Source organism: Gekko japonicus, unplaced genomic scaffold (assembly GCF_001447785.1).
Source record: "Gekko japonicus isolate JY-2015 unplaced genomic scaffold, Gekko_japonicus_V1.1 scaffold80, whole genome shotgun sequence".
Taxonomy (NCBI): Eukaryota; Metazoa; Chordata; class Lepidosauria; order Squamata; family Gekkonidae; genus Gekko; species Gekko japonicus.
The window spans coordinates 130,398-146,434 of record NW_015168047.1 but is presented as its reverse complement, the minus strand read 5'-3'; the positions used below and the strand labels follow the sequence as shown (position 1 = coordinate 146,434).

General features: G+C 43.0%; 1 protein-coding gene across 2 annotated transcripts in view; it reads left to right on the top strand.

Annotated features, from left to right (window-relative positions):
- The first annotated feature begins 4,746 nt into the window (after nt 1-4,746).
- The window catches only part of ACBD5 (acyl-CoA binding domain containing 5), a 33,968-nt gene continuing 22,677 nt past the window's right edge, over nt 4,747-16,037 (top strand). Inside the window, exons 1-5 of one of the 2 annotated variants that reach the window (XM_015414291.1) lie at nt 4,747-4,821; nt 6,881-7,051; nt 9,779-9,899; nt 12,207-12,279; nt 13,458-13,569. In XM_015414291.1, coding sequence (XP_015269777.1) covers nt 6,967-7,051; nt 9,779-9,899; nt 12,207-12,279; nt 13,458-13,569 — 391 coding nt within the window. In that variant the 5' untranslated portion in view covers nt 4,747-4,821; nt 6,881-6,966. Of the gene's footprint in view, nt 4,822-4,853; nt 4,921-6,880; nt 7,052-9,778; nt 9,900-12,206; nt 12,280-13,457; nt 13,570-16,037 lie in introns of those variants that run through there. The other variant, XM_015414292.1, reaches the window with a different exon arrangement.

Here is a 16,037-nt window from a genome sequence, read left to right as displayed (position 1 = left end):
GCAGAACTGTGCAAGTGCAAATACTAGAAGCTTACAACGCAATTTAAATTAGACAGTGAACCTGTGCAAAGCTCTTTCCCTTGTTAGCAAATCAGGCATCTATTACCAGTACGGGAAAGAGGGGATAAGATCCAACCTAGACAGTACAGGTATTAACAAGTCAGATCTTGGTTCCCTGTTTGGGGCAAATAATGCCCCCCGAGTCTGTTTTGGGTTGGTGAAATGGTACAGGGGAAGGCTGAAGCCTCAGTTTGCCAACCTCCAGGTGGCACCTGAAGATCTACTGCTATATTACAGTTGACTTCCAACCAAGATCAGTTCTAGGTATTTCTCAACCCAGAACTGGCAACCCTAATAGCCCCTTCCCCCCCACCAGGGTTCCAGTTTAGGAACTTATTTCCTCGCAACTCCAGTCTGGCACATCAGGTCAGGGGAATCTAAAACTGAGTTGGAATCCAAACCTGACTTGGATGTTACTTCTAGTTTGGATTTAAGCAGGGGTAGTTTCGTAGAAAAAGAGCTAGGGGAACTCATTAGCATAACTCATTAGCATATGCCACACCCCCTGACATCAGGGGCCCGGCGGTGGACCTGCAAGGCTGGCGGGAGTGCGGGGAAGCCCCGCCAAGGCCCTCCCTGGCCCCAGGCAGGCAGGGGTGGGGAGAGACGGGGAGGAAGCAACTTACCCTCCCTCTTCGCCCGCCTCCTCCTGGCTGAATGAGGGCCGAAAGCGGGGCGGCCGGAAGCAAGGGGTGGGGCTTCGTCGTGTGCCCCGCCCCCTCGCACCTCACCCGGGGGAACTGCGATCCCTCGCGGTCCCCCCCGAAATGACCTCTGGATTTAAGAGGTTGTGCTTTGGAAAAAGTAGGTTTCCAGGAAAATACTACATTGATTAATGCTTTCCTGTTTCAAAAGAGGCATTCTCCACATTCTGTCTACTTTTGCATTTCTGTGCATTATAATAGATTTGCTTTTAAAAGCTGTAATTCAAACTTCTTCCATTAAGTCAGTTATCATTGCTGTCATGAGTGATTCTTTTAGGTGCTCCACATTCTCAGGATGCCAGCTAATTAGTTCAGTGACTAAAACACATACGTATGCATTTTCTCACCATATATTGCATTTTAATGTATCTGAAAGGATTATAGCTTGCTACATCTCATTGTTTATCTCAATTTAATAATCAGATTATAAAAATATATCTGAAACATTTTATTAATATTTCACTGAAGAGATTTCGTTCACTTAGCATGACAATCATTAAGCACCAAAAGAGCTACTTTCAATCCCTAATAAGCTCCTTTAAGATTTGCATAGTGGGGAAGGAGAGAAAAAAAAGATATAGGAAGCTAATCCTAAAATACAAAACATTAATTCTTCATCTGCAATTACAGTTCAATGCCACATGATGGCACTCCATATTGTAACCCACTGATTTGATTTTTTTTGGCCGGGATAACATCTGTGTAATTGCTAGAATGGTTTAAATATAATTATTTTGCAAAGTCATGCTATATCTTCCTTGGAGCACAAGCTTATCATCTTTGAAGCACCGTATTTCACATGTCATAGACAGAGAAGTATCCCAGGGGTGCCATCATTAGAGGGTGGTGTGGTATGTTCTTAGTGTACCTAGTAATGTATGAGAGATACACACTTTTTTTCCACAGCACCCCTGAGTAGAAGGGAGCACAGACAATTCACAGATTCGTTCAGTTGGTACACATGGTGAAAAAGGTCTTGCACCTTGTAGGATATATATGCTGTATCCAGGGCTTCTTTTGTAGAAAAAGCCCAGCAGGAACTCATTAGCATAATAGGCCATACCCAACAGCAGAAACTCATTAGCACATTAGGCCACACCCCCATGTTACCAGAAGTGTGCTCATCCAGCCACACCCACCTTTTGCTTCTTATTCTGTTTACCTTGTTTGTTGTCAAAACCTAGGGCTTCTTTGTAGCAGGAATTCCTTTGCATGTTTGGCCACACACCCCTAATGAAGCCTATCCTAATGAGTTTCTGATGTTGGATGTGGCCTATTATGCTAATGAGTCCCTGCTGGGCATGGCCAACTTGGAAGCCAGCCGGAACTCCGTTCCTGTGCATTTCTGCCCAAAAATAGCCCTGGCTGTATCCATTCTATTTGTAATGGGATGAAGAGGCCATGTAAGCCAATCTTTCCCAAGAGACATGTATACAAATAAATTTCATCATTCCTGAAATGCTGTGTGAAGCTAGTAAAAGCAAATCTGAATACTGTCTGCAAAAAAAAGTTACTCATCCAGTTTTCTACCATTTTGGGGCCTGAGAAACAAAATAGCAAAGAGCAGTTCTCACAAAAAGTATTTTTGATGGTGTCCTATCTAGATAGATAGATAGATAGATAGATAGATAGATAGATAGATAGATAGATAGATAGATAGATAGATAGGACACCATCAAAAATACTTTTTGTGAGAACTGCTCTTTGCTATTTTGTTTCTCAGGCCCCAAAATGGTAGAAAACTGGATGAGTAACTTTTTTTTGCAGACAGTATTCAGATTTGCTTTTACTAGCTTCACACAGCATAGATAGATAGATAGATAGATAGATAGATGATAGATAGATAGATTTGTCATCAAGTCACAGCCTGTAGGGTTTTCAAGGCAAGAGACATTCAGAGGTGGTTTGCTATTGCCTTCCGCTCCATCTCCTGGGTTTTGGCCACTGTGTGACACAGAGTGTTCGACTGGGTGGAATATTGGCCTGATCCAACATGGCTTCTCTTATGCTCTTATGTCTCAACGCTGGTATTTCTCGGTGGTCTCCCGTCCGAATACTAGCCAGGGCAGACCCTGCCTAAGCTTCCGAGGTCTGACAAGATCAGGCTAGCCTGGGCTATCCAGGCCAGGGCTAAAACACTTTACCCTGGTGAAGGTAAACACTTTACTCAGAATGAGATTGCAGAATGTATATCACTTCAGGGTGCAGGTGGGAGAGGATGTCATGTCACAGAATACTCCCCTAATTAATTAAAAATAAACACGCACACATGGCTTCCAGTTTCCTGCAACCGTCCTTACTGAAACAAAATGCTGATGGGACTGACAGGTATGTAGAAATGCTTTCCAGTGGTCCCAACTGCTCGAAGAGTACAAACAATGCCTGTTGTTGGTTTTTTAAAAAAAATTTATTAAGAAAAACATTTGTAAACAGCAGCATATCTCAAAATGCATAATACAAAGTATCAATTTGTGGGAGAAAATGGCACAAACATGAAACTAGTAAAGTAAACATAACTCAACAAAAATACAACATATTACTTTGACTGCAACTGCATCAATCCTAAAGTATAAACTCCATATTTAAGTTCTATAAATGAATGATTATTGATCTGGAAAAGGACTAAATAAGCTCTGTCAGTATATACAACATGTTCTAAAGAGAAAGATGGTTGAACATAACTAGAAACAAATCCAGGGAAGATATGAAGATTTTGAGGGAATGATGTTTTTCTCTGACATAAATTGGAGAACTCTGGACCATGTAGCAACTTTCTGGTAGTTGTTCTGAAAAAATCTCCCAGAAGACTCTTCGAAGAAGATTCATAGAATCATAAAATGTTGAGTTGGAAGGGACCTTGCAGGTCATCTAGTCTAACCCCCTGCACTCTGCAGGAGCATAGCCAAAAGCTAGCCCTACAACATACCCAAAAGATGGTCGTCCAGCCTCCACTTGAAAACATCCAGCAAAGGAGCATCCACCACCTCCTGAGGCAGTCTGTTCCACTGCTCAGCGACTCTTACAGTTAGGACGTTTCTCCTGATATTTAGCTGGTAACGACTCCTTTGTAATTACCACCCATTAGATCTAGTTTTGCAATCCGGAGCAAGAAAAAATAGATCCGCTCCATCTTCTGCATGACAGCCCTTCAAATACTTGAAGACTGCAATCATGTCCCCTTTAAGCCTTCTCTTTCCCAGGCTAAACATACCCAACTCTTTCAGCCTTTCCACATAAGACTTGGATGGATTCCAACCCTCTCACCCTCCTGGTTGCCCTCTTCTTCCCCTCTGCAGTTCTGGAGAGGATGTAAGATTAAGTTTTTAGAGGGCTTTTGTCTTGGCCAAACGAATGTTTTTTAACTTTCTAGTTTTGATGGAAGCTGGTTGGTTTTATTTTAAATTTGTTATTACTGGCTATTGTGATGGCCGTTCTTAATATATTCGTTTTATTGCTGTTTACCCAGTTTTATAAACCTTTAAAATACATAAATACGTAAAAACAAACCAGAAGAGAAAAGTATAGGCTACATTCCAAGTTTCTGTCTATATTGAGAATCTCAAGCATTTTATTGGTGGTAATAGTGGAGTGGAGAGCAGAGAAGGGCCTTTAAAAGAGAGAGAGAGAGAGAGAGGGGTGCCGGAATTCTCAAGAGGGAAACTGCCTGTCGATAAATTGCTGTGTTTTCTAAAATTTCTAAATCAGCAACATGGAGACAAAGGGTATGTTTTCTACCTTTAATTACATATGTACAATTCTTACTATCTCCCAAGGACTCTGAAATCTCTGTATGAAATATTAATCCTATGAAAATATGAAGAGCGAGAGAGAGCGAGAGAAAGAAAGAGAGCTTCTACTGTCTCCGGAGAAAAGAAAGGGTTGCCATGGCAGGCAGGGTCGGAGGGTTCTCGGAAACAGGAAGCAGTCGATTGTGAACTACATTTCCCAGAACGCTCTTTAAGAGGCGGGACTCGAGGGATTGGTGAGCTGCTGTTGGAAGACATTAACCGGGCAACCTGAGCCCTGGGCAAAGGTTCGGGGAGTCCGTCACCCCAAGGTAGGAGCAAGGGGTCGTTTTATATTGGTTGCGATCGCCTGTTATAGGGAAGGGTGATGTAGGTGTCCTTCGGTCGTGGTGGTGCCTTGGCCTACTTCGGTATGACGTTTGACTCTTGAAAGTTGGAGGATGGAACATTTATTGTTATTTGTCCTTGCAACTGTCAGGCGCTGCCTGTAATTGAGAGGATGGGCTCAGATGTGTGTTGGGAACCCCCCCCCCCTTCCAAGAGGAGCGTGGTGGGCAGAATACGGAATATTGGGTGGTATATTACGCTGTTATGGCAAAGGGATGGCTAGTGCTCCAGAAAGAAGATGGCTTTGCAGAGCTGATCCGTAAGACCCACTGAATAGCCTTGAATATAAGGGTGAGATCTGTGGAGATCAAGTCGCTAGGAAGACGTTTTGAACGATCAGTTTGGGGAAACGGTGGGAACGACAGGTATTTATTGCGCTTGAGGGGAGTGAAAGAATGATGGGAAGAGCTGGGTATCAGGAGTGGAGGGTGTTGCACTTAGATGTGTGTCAAAGGCTTGAAGAGCACAAGGTGTGTAGGGGGTGCTTGTGTATTGTTTGGTGGACTGGGAAAGGGCTTACGTACAGGCTGTATATCAGCAGTTGCATTAAATTTAATAATTTCAGATTGGTTGATGTGTTCACCTGTCGTAATAAAATTAAACAGGAGCCTAGTAGCACTTTAAAGACTGACCAAACGTATTCTATCTTATGTTTTTATGAATCAGCGCTCAGTGATTCATTAAAGCTTATGCTGACATAAGTTTTGTTAGTCTGTAGGATGCAACTGGGATCCTATTTAAATTTAATGTAGATTGTAGTCTCCTGAGGCAATTGTATTTTGTGGGTCACATTTGGACAAACATACTCTATAAAACACTTTTAACTACTCTTGTGTTGGAGAACAAGATGACTAGGGGTATAAAAATTGCTGATCTCCACTCTTCTGTCATTCCCCCATGCATGTTGATGGTGCTTGTCATCCACTTTTATATTTGTAAATACAGAATTGTGAGGGGGATCAGGTGTGTGAACCATTAAGGTCATATTTCTGTGAACACTACTGTTTGGGAGCAAGCTCCATTGAACTCAGTGGGACTTAATTTCTGAATAAATATGCCTGTTATGGGGCTGCATAACTTAAGTATGTGGAATGTGCAATACAGTAGAAAAACTAACAATGGAAAGAGAAAAAGAAGGGAGAAATAGATAGTATGTAGGAAGTGAAACCTGTGTGGCGTGGGAAACCAGTGTATATTCTGGGTTTACTTACACAGTCTCATCCCACCCACCCCTGAATATTTTCCAGTGCTTCACAGCTAAAAATAGGGAGACTCTTGAATACTTCTGATATTCTTGTTCTCGCACCAAGGATCACTGCCTGAGCTCCCTTCCCTTCCACTAGTACCGGTTGCTGAATGCTGTTTTCTCTCTGCTGTATTTCACACTGCAGTAGCCTATCCTGTCCTGGTTACCGAAGTAGATGTGTTAGTAAAGTGGCCACACCAGTATCCTTTTAAAACCAAAAACAAGAATGTTGACTCATCCAATGGATCTAGTTGTACAGAAAAGCTGATGCCTCTTGAAAACACACCACATTTTCGATAGGGATAGGCAGCTCTTGGAAGTGAAGACCCTCATACAGTTTCTTAAAAAGCACCCCCAAAAAAAGAAAAAAAAAGAAAAAGAGAGGCGCAGTGGGCAGCAGTGTACTACGGTAGGAACAGGTCCCAAACACTAGGAAAGATGGTTACAGTTGGCCTGTACAGGCAAGTAGTGCAGGTTGTAGAAGAGGGTTGATTTATGGAAACCGAGGGGGAATGTTTGTGTGAGGGAGAAGGAACACTGTCCACAACTCCATGGAGGTGATGGGTGAAGGAAGCTTTTTTTGGTCAGGCGAGAAGCAAAAGAGCTCCTGAGGAAGAAGTGGCGTGCCCTTGTTTTTACTCTTTCCCTGACTGAAGGAGGGGACGGAGCCACACAGCCGTGGTGGGCCCTCACTAGACACTCCCCCCCCCCAATATCTCGCATTTATTTGGCTGCAGGCTCCTCGGGGAGGGGAAGCCGCCGCTCCTGCTGTGGCGATTCCAGTGGATACCATTCAAGGCTCAGGTGAACAAGGAGGGGGGAGATGGCGGAGACGGAGAACGGCGGCTCAGTGCATGCGACTCGCTTTGAGGCGGCCGTGAAGGTGATTCAGAGCTTGCCCAAAAATGGTAAGTGAAGGAGGGCAAGTGATGGTATTGGAGACAGACCGGGGGAGGGGGGTTGGGGGCTGGGCATACAAGACCCCCTTACTCCTGGAGAGGGAAGCGCTGAGCATTTGAGTGCCTCTTTGAACGGGGAGCAGAGAGAGTAGGTTAATTCTGCCGGTCGAAATGGGTCTGGACCCTGATTCTGTTTGAGCCCCACCCCCCATACACCACACACCCCCTGGGAAAGAATTGCATGGTTCTATTTTAGCCCCCCCCCCCAAGTACCCACTGGGAAAGAATTGCATGACATATTCACTTTGCCAGGTAATGGAGGTTTAAAAAACAAACCACTAGGGCACTTTCTTGACAGTTCTGGCCTGTCAGCCACCCCAACCAGTTGATCTTCTCAGAAGGGAAGTGGTGAATGTAATGCCCAGGTGTCCCTTCTGCAAGCTGGTAAAGGTTTATGGAGAGAAGGAAAAGGGACAATGGTGCAAAACTTGAGGATACTTTGGGCATGATGTGTTAAGGGAAATGTTCTTCAAGAACAGTTATTTAAAGGGGGGGGGGGAGACCACCTCTGGTTGTTCCTTCCCTTTTCTGCCTAGGCAGTGATATCATGTTCTTGTCCTTTCCACTTGGGTTCCGTACATATTTACAGTGAAAGTTCTTAAACTTGACAGCAAGTCTGGAAAATCTCAGAAACCAAAAGTTATCTATTCCTGACACCTAAGAAGCCTTCTGGCAAATCTAGAAGTCAAACATGTTTTGCAAGTTTTAGATTCCCCCCCCCACTCCGTTGGAGTGTGTGTTACAATAAAAGTTGGTTAAAATAAAAGTTGCATGGTGTCGTCACTATTGTTGCATAAAGGAAGGATTTTTATTTTTTGCCTTCGGCATGTTTGATTCACACTTGATTCTGTATCAGTGACAGTTGTGGGTGTAAATAATCTGGGTTACAAGTTCTTTTTCTTTTCCCACTCCACCCCTTTGTGAAATGGTTGGAGTAGCACAGGAATTCAAGCCACTGAAAGTACAGACTTTTAATTTGTGGGTTAGTGAATAGTAGTTAAAGAGGATAAGGCATTCCTCTCTTCCCTCAAGCCTGATTATTTGCAGTTCCTAAAACAAAGCAATATTTTATAATGACTCAGATCTGATTATGTCCTGGATTTGATTAGAGGGCTCTCAGGTCTGTTGGTTTGTTTGTTTAGAAAGGTTAGAAAAGTTACCAGCTAGTCACTTGTGGCTACTATTTTATTTGTACAAGTTTTCATTATCCTTGAACGGTCTTGTAAGGTTTCTTCCTCTATGTCAATTTTAAATCATGAAACTCTCTCCACAAGTTGCAACTGTGGACAGGGCCGGCTCTACTGTTCAGCTAACTGAGGCAGTTGCCTCTCAGTGGCAGACTTTGATGGGGGGGGGGCTTCCACCCTGCCTGTGCATCATTCCCACCATCGCTGCCGCCCCCACCCAGCAGCCAGAGCAAGTCCTCCTTTTGCTGCTCACCCAGCCTTTGTAAAAATAGAACAGCCAGCCGGGCTTTCCAAACTCTCTCCAGGTTCATTCAACTCACAAGAGTCTGACCATCCCTTTACTGTGGAATCTTAAGCAACCAATTGGTACACTATAGAGTGGCTTGTTTTTAATTGGGGGGGAACAACGAGGAGGAGAGAAGGATTAGCTTTTCAGGCTTCCAGGTGTGTGTAGGTGGGATAGTGGTGAGAATAGCCTTAAGCAGCAAAATGTCTGGAGCTGGCACTAACTCTGGGTCAAAAAGTGTTATGTAGAGATGGTTCATGTATCCCTAATGGGACTCAATCATGAGGAACTGATTTCCAACATAATGTGACTTTGTTATAAAACTGGATGTGCCTCTAAGTATGTATGAGCACATATTCAGGCAAAATAGTTTTTTCCAAAATTATCATATCACAGATGTGTGTATGACCCTTCCAGATGGTGTACAAATCCAGGTATTGGCTGTTGGCTTCCAACACTAGCTCTGCCGAAAGTGAAACCATTAGCCGTGCAAAAATTCCCTCCTGGTTTAGGGGCGCTAGGGCAGCCATCAAGCTGATATGGCAGACACTACTTGAAGCAGCTTGGGTTATCATAGCATAACCTCCCATGCTATTTTAATGCAGACTCCATGAGAGGGCTGTGAATGTCTGTGGCTTCTTCATTATGTGGTGTAGCTACAACAGGATATGTGAGCTGTACCATGGTAAGCACTCTCCCTTGTTCAATCCCATAGTAAAAACCATATGAGAAGATTTGGCAACCAGGTTTTCTTCGTTCCTCTGGACACATGCCTTGCAGTAAGAGATGAAACAATGAAGTTTGGTTTTCAGCCAAGAACTATCAAGCAGTAATTTTTAGTAGTAATATCTTCAAAGTAATACTTTGTATTTTTACAAGAATAATTTGGTCACTAGATCCTCTCCAAATGTTACATGAAAATAAACGTGGGCAGGAGGGAGAAACTTTTTAATCTGAAACCTGTGTGGATGAAACAAAAGCTTCATTCTGAGTCCTTACTCCTCCTACAGCCAAAATTTTCATAACCAAGGTACTGCATATAATGCAGTCTCTTGGTTATGAAAATTTTGGCTGTAGGAGAGTTGTAAGGAATTAGAACGAATGCAGTCAATTAATTTTGACTTTAGAGTTTCCATAGAAAATAATGTGCTTTGACATTACTGTCTCTTATGGTTTTTCTCACTCTAAAATTATTTTCACTAGGTTCATTCCAACCCACAAATGAAATGATGCTCAAGTTCTATAGCTTTTATAAGCAAGCAACCCAAGGACCTTGTAATATTCCAAGACCTGGATTTTGGGACCCTATTGGTAGATATAAATGGTAAATATCATGTGTGAAAGAGGATGTTTTCTAAGTTGTGACATTCAGAGCACTTCTTGTGTTAGGCCAGAAGACATGGGGTTGTAGCCTCCTGCTCTTCTCAGCTCTGCGAAGCCTTTCTCCAGCAGAAGAGGCTCTTTTGGAGGAAGGCTCTACACCTAACTGAGTAAAGTAGTCGAGTGCAAGTCTGTGTTGGTAAGCTTTATATATGTATATATATTACCAACAGCCGGGTATAGATTCCCCCTTTCCCCCTCTCCCTTTCCAACCTGAGGCCTGCTGCCATTTTAGACATGCAGGCTCCAGATGTAGCATCTTTATCCACTTGGAGACAGACACGTGCATCCTGTCTTGTATCTTGTCTTATAAGTAGGATGGCTTGAACCAGAGGTCATTTCGGGGGGGATCGCGGGGGATCGCAGTTCCCCCGGGTGAGGTATGGGGGGCGGGGCACATGACGAAGTCCCGCCCCCTGCTTTGCGGTGGCCGGGACCGTTGGGGGCGGGGTGTGTGGCCTTATGACACACTTCCGGTGATGCCAGGGGGTGTGGCATATGCTAATGAGTTATGCTAATGAGTCCCCCTAGCTCTTTTTCTACGAAACGACCCCTGGCTTGAACTGTGCATAATATCCCTGCTGTTTTTATTCAGAATGTATTCAGTAGCGGCCATGCTGTGTTTCCTGAGATCAGCATCAAATATATGAGAGGGGTGGGGGAAAGGTCAAGGATTGGCAAAGGAGAATTGAAGGCGGGGCCAAGGGAGAGTCAAGTAGTGGCAGCGGTGGTGGTGGTAGGGACAAGATGATGTAAGGCTTGAGGGATTTTCTGCAATAATACATTTATTTGAGAGATTCGGAAGAGGAGGAGAAGATGTACAGAATCTCCTTGTGTAAAGCGCTTGGGCAGGAGGTCATACTCCATAGAGAAAGCATGAGGAAACCATGGGAAGACAAGAGATGTCATGAAGAAGCTCAGAGAAAACCCACTGCCATCTGACATCCAATGTGGAAAGGCCCAGTGCTATTCTAAACACACTTACATCCTTCCAAACTGTTTGACACCAGTGGACTTAGAAGTGTGTGGCTCTGTTTAGGATTGTACTGTAAGAAGCCCCAAAGGTTTGTTGTGGCTTACTAGCAGTTATGGTTTCGCAACATGCTTCCAACCACATTTCAAGGCCCCTCCCTCTTGCCCCCAACTGGTTCATAGCTGTCGTCTCAGTCTTATTATTTGCTAACCCTTGTCGGTTGCAAGAGAGCCACAATAAATTACAAATCATGCAAAATACTGTACATCTTGAATGTAGCAGAGGTGAAACATGCTCCGGCTTGGGCTTTCTCTCGGTTACTTGGAATTCATAGCACAATATTGTGGACCACCTAGGTTCCCTGACCTGGATGGCCCAAGCTAGCCTGACCTCTTCAGATCTTGAAAGATAAGCAAGGTTGGCCCTGGCCAGTATTTGTATGGGAGACCAATGTTCCCTCTAAGCTGTGGAGTCTTGTGAGCAAAAATTCTACCTTGTGAGCTACAGGCATTAAAGTTGTGAGCGAGCGATTTGCCTACTGCATAAATCAGTTTGCTCTGGAGCCACCCTTGCTGAGCTAAGACAAAAAAGTGTGAGCCAGAGGCTAAAAAACTGTGAGCTAGCTCACACCAACTCAGCTTAGAGGGAACACTGGAGACCACCAAGGATGGCCAGGGTTGCTATGCAGAGACAGGCAGTGGCAAGGTGGCAAACCCCGTCTGTTTGTCTCTTGCCTTGAAAACCCAATGGGGTTGTTGTAAGTCAGCTACAGCCTGACAGTACTGTCAGTGGTCCCTCTAAACTGTGGAGTCTTGTGAGCAAAAATTCTACTTTGTGAGCTACTAACATTAAAGTTGTGAGTGAGTGACTTGGCTACTGCATAAATTACTTTGCTCTGGAGCCGTCCTTCCTGAGCTAAGACAAAACTGTGAGCTGGAGGCTAAAAAACTGTGAGCTAGCTCACCCTAACTCACCTTAGAGGGAACACTGCTGTCCACCACCATTTAGGTTCCGATTGTACCTTGCAAATACTTTCATCTTAATAGTGACAAAAGTGGTATCCAACATCACAGCTGAAAACAGATAGTATTAGAAACAAAACTTGTGTCTGTGTTTCATCCAGCATCCATATTTTCATGCTGAAAGATAGATTTTTTGTTCACAGTCAACTGTGGAAAGTCACAGAATCAAAGTTATAGTACGAATAAATCTTTTAAGCCTCATCACAAACTGGCCTTGTTTTAAGTGTTCTAACAATGTTTGTGATATTTCTTCTAGGGATGCATGGAATGCTTTAGGGGATATGCCCAAAGAAGAAGCTATGATTGCCTATGTTGAAGAGATGAAAAAGGTAAGAGTTGCTGTGGATGAGGAAGGAAGCTAAACTTGTTGTTGTTGTTCAGTCGCACAGTCGAGTCTGACTCTTTGCGACCCCATGGACAAGATCTCGCCAGGCCCTCCTGTTTTCCGCCGTCCTCTGACGTTTGCTCAATTTCATGTTCGTTGCATCTATGACACTGCCTAACCATCTCATCCTTTGCCGTCCCCGTCTTCTTTGACCTTCAGTCTTTCCTAGCATCAGGGTCTTCTCCAGTGAGTGCTACAGTAATTTTATTTTCAGACTCTGCAAGGCAAAGACAGAACTTGTTTCCTGCCAGGCTTCAGAAGAGGTTTCTGGGTGTTACTTGATGGGCTTTACCCTAGGCCAGATTTGTTGTCACACTTTGGGGAACTTTAGGAAAACCACTGCTCTGAAGTACCAATGATGATTCTAGTGCTGAAGTCCGAGTAAACAGCCTGCCATCAATTACTGGATCTGGAACTAATTCACAGGAAAAGAGACGAACATAGGTCTGCAGAGATCTTTGGAATCTAGATGGAAAGAGTTTTATTTCTTAGAAGAAATGCCTTGCCAAACTGCTAGATAATCAAAGAACACAAAAAGTTACATTAAGTTTGATTTCATTTTATTTTTAAAATCCTGTGCAGTTAGGGTCGCTCCTGGCAAACAGTGGGGGATGGGGGGGACTTACCCAGAGACAGAGGAAGGCCCAGGCCACATAGCCAGCATTGCACAGGAAATGACAACATCATGCTGCAACATCACTGCAACACTCCGGTATTTGGGCAAAAACTCTCATGGTAAAAACAAGTTCTACCATAGAGTTTTTGCCCAAGTACCAGAGAGTCACAGCAATGTCACTGGCTTGATGATGTCACTTCCTGTGTGATGCTGGCAATGTGGCCTGGGCCTTCCTCTTTCTCCTGGTAATTCCCTCTGCCGGCCAGCTGATTGGAAGCAGGGGACGAGGCCTGGTGGCAGGGAACTCCCACCTCCACGGGCAATGTTTGGGGAACCCTTTGTGCAGCCCTGGGCTGAAAAGTTGGCAATGTTTGATGTTGTAATTAAGAGTTTGGGATAATGTTGTAACTAGTTAAGGATTTATATTACATTGTTGCAGTGACTTTCAGACCTCCCTTTAACTGCATCACTGATATACAATTCACAAGCTTTTGGTATTCCTACAGATTCTTGAAACCATGCCAGTGACGGACAAGGTTGAAGAACTGCTGCACGTACTGGGCCCGTTCTATGAAATTGTAGAGGACAAAAAAAACAGAGGATCTGGCATAATATCAGGTTGGAATATAGAACTACTTATCACTGTCTTATTAACTGCAAGTTATGTTAAACTGTCATTGACGTAACATGTTCCGTTTCTGTTAACAATAGTTTTAAATGTAACATTTAATTCCTTCTCCGGAGCAGTCCAACAAGGACTGGTTAAAAAAGCCTAGGGAATGCAAATGCATCTGCTACCATTCTCCTGCCCTAACGTCTCTGCAAAAATGTTGCACTCCCAGATTTGTCACAACTGTTTCTTAAATTTTTAGATATTGGTCCTGTATCTCTAACCAACTCTGTTATTTGTTAGAAAAAAAAATTGGAAAAGGAGCTCTTTCTGTTAATAGGAGTGAGCAGCTGCATGTCTACATGTCAAGCAACATATGAGAGCGCTGGGGGTACTGCATTGGAAAATATTCTCACCCAGCTATACGTCACATTTTTATATGTTGAGATTTGTTTTAACACTTTTTCCTCTTTTATTACTTGCACTGAAGGAACGATGGGAGTCTGAGCTGTCTAAACTTTAAATTTACATTGACAGTGCACGTAATTAAGTCTAACAGCCTGGTTGTTGCCTTGAGCAATGGCAACACTGTTGGTTTATCCATCAGCATGGCTAAATTTCAGTTTAAGAGGCTAGGTGCATGTGAAACAAGGAGCTCATCTGTCTTGACTCCAGAAATTCTTTTCTTTAAATAGAGAACAGCCTCGCTTCACACACTACGAATTAGCAGGTACACTACTTGAACTCTCTATCCTTTTAATCTCTGTAGTGGATTCATATAGTATTGTTTCCTTATGCATACGTGTGTCAGAGTCATTAGCCCTTATCAGACACTGGATTTTGGTACTCCATCCACATGTAACATGAGTATTATTGTTATTAACTTCTTTTCTAGCTCACCTTTCTCACTGAGACTCAAGGCAGATCATGAAATATGAAAAACAATTCAATCAGGCAGCTAAGACCTCCAGTAAACAATGCAATAAAACTGTCTGAGGCATGGCTTACCATAACGAAGAAAGAGAGTTACAAAGGAAGAGGACCCTGTAGTAGAAAGGGAGATGATACTTGCGATAAACATTGCAATTGACTACAGCACTGTCCCTTATAGAAGTGACCTCCTGTGCTGTTCCATTATACTGCTGTTCTAATCCCTTCATAAAAATGCCTTCCGGGCCATTTCTGTTTTGCACATTTTGTGAAATGTGCCACTTGCAAACCTGCTCATACATGTGGTGTGGTGGCCATTTTGTCTGAATAGGGTACTGTGCTTATTTTTTCTATTTGCATGCAGCTTTGGTAGGCATGAGTGCATGCCCTCAGAACTCCAGTGTTCAGTTTGCATGTTCTGCACCTGAAAAATACACATGTTGCTCTGTTTCGATAAAATTATGACTGCACATAACAGGAGGATCCAAAAGCAAATGTCTTAAAAGGACTGTTGTTGGCCTGACTATGGGTACCTCATAAATTTGCCTTGTGTGTTTAAGTAGCACAAAGGGCACCAGCAATACCTTTGATATGTATGCAGAGTACAATAGATGTTGTCCACACCCAGAGGTTTTACAGAAAGCAACTACGTTATTATGCAATAGGAACATTAAATGTAACAATTTCATTTGGATTAAAATGTTGCTTACACAGAGGTAGACTGTGGAAACTAATCAGGTTATCTTGTGTTTCACCATCCATCTGTGTTTTGAAAGGATGATGGGAATGAAGTCTTTTTTACTTTGTTTTTGGAAAGATAGGCATTGCTTAAAAAATAATGTGTATTAAAACTACAGATTTAAGGTACTTTTCTGCCACTTGGACTGACAGGCAAAAGGGTAACGTTAGCAACATATGCAGGCCATTGATCAGCGTAATCTCTCTTCACTTGGTGCACTATGGAAAACACTGCTGACCCACTTACAGTCATTCCGGTGAACAAAGCCAAAATAATCTTAGGTCATAAATGCAACTCCATTTATAAAGCACATAAATATTATCAAACAGGGCACTGAATTTGGTGTGAGTAGCTGAGAACATGCCATCTTTGCAGAACTAAATAATTTCTTTGCAGTACTTCCCAGCAAATATAGAATAATGCATGTAGGATAAAATCTTTTCCCCATTCCCTGAAATCATTTCTTACACAATGAGGCATGATTTTGTGGGGAAATTCATTGACCAAATTTAGTATCTGATCTTCATTTGAGACTAGCTTCGCATCATGTCTCAGAACGTCCAGCCTTGATTTGCAAAATACTTCTTTCCATATAAAGGCTACATAGTTTTCTTGGTGGCCATTGGCTGTATAGAAAGGTCATTCTTCTTAAGGGAATGTGTCAGACCTGCTTCTTTAAATATTGTTTTGACATGTCCTAGATAAAGCATAAGATATGTGTGTGTGTGATTGATTGAAAGAATAAAGGGATGAGTAAAAAAGGGATTGAATCCTTCCTGTGCTATCACCTTTATCTCTTACATATCA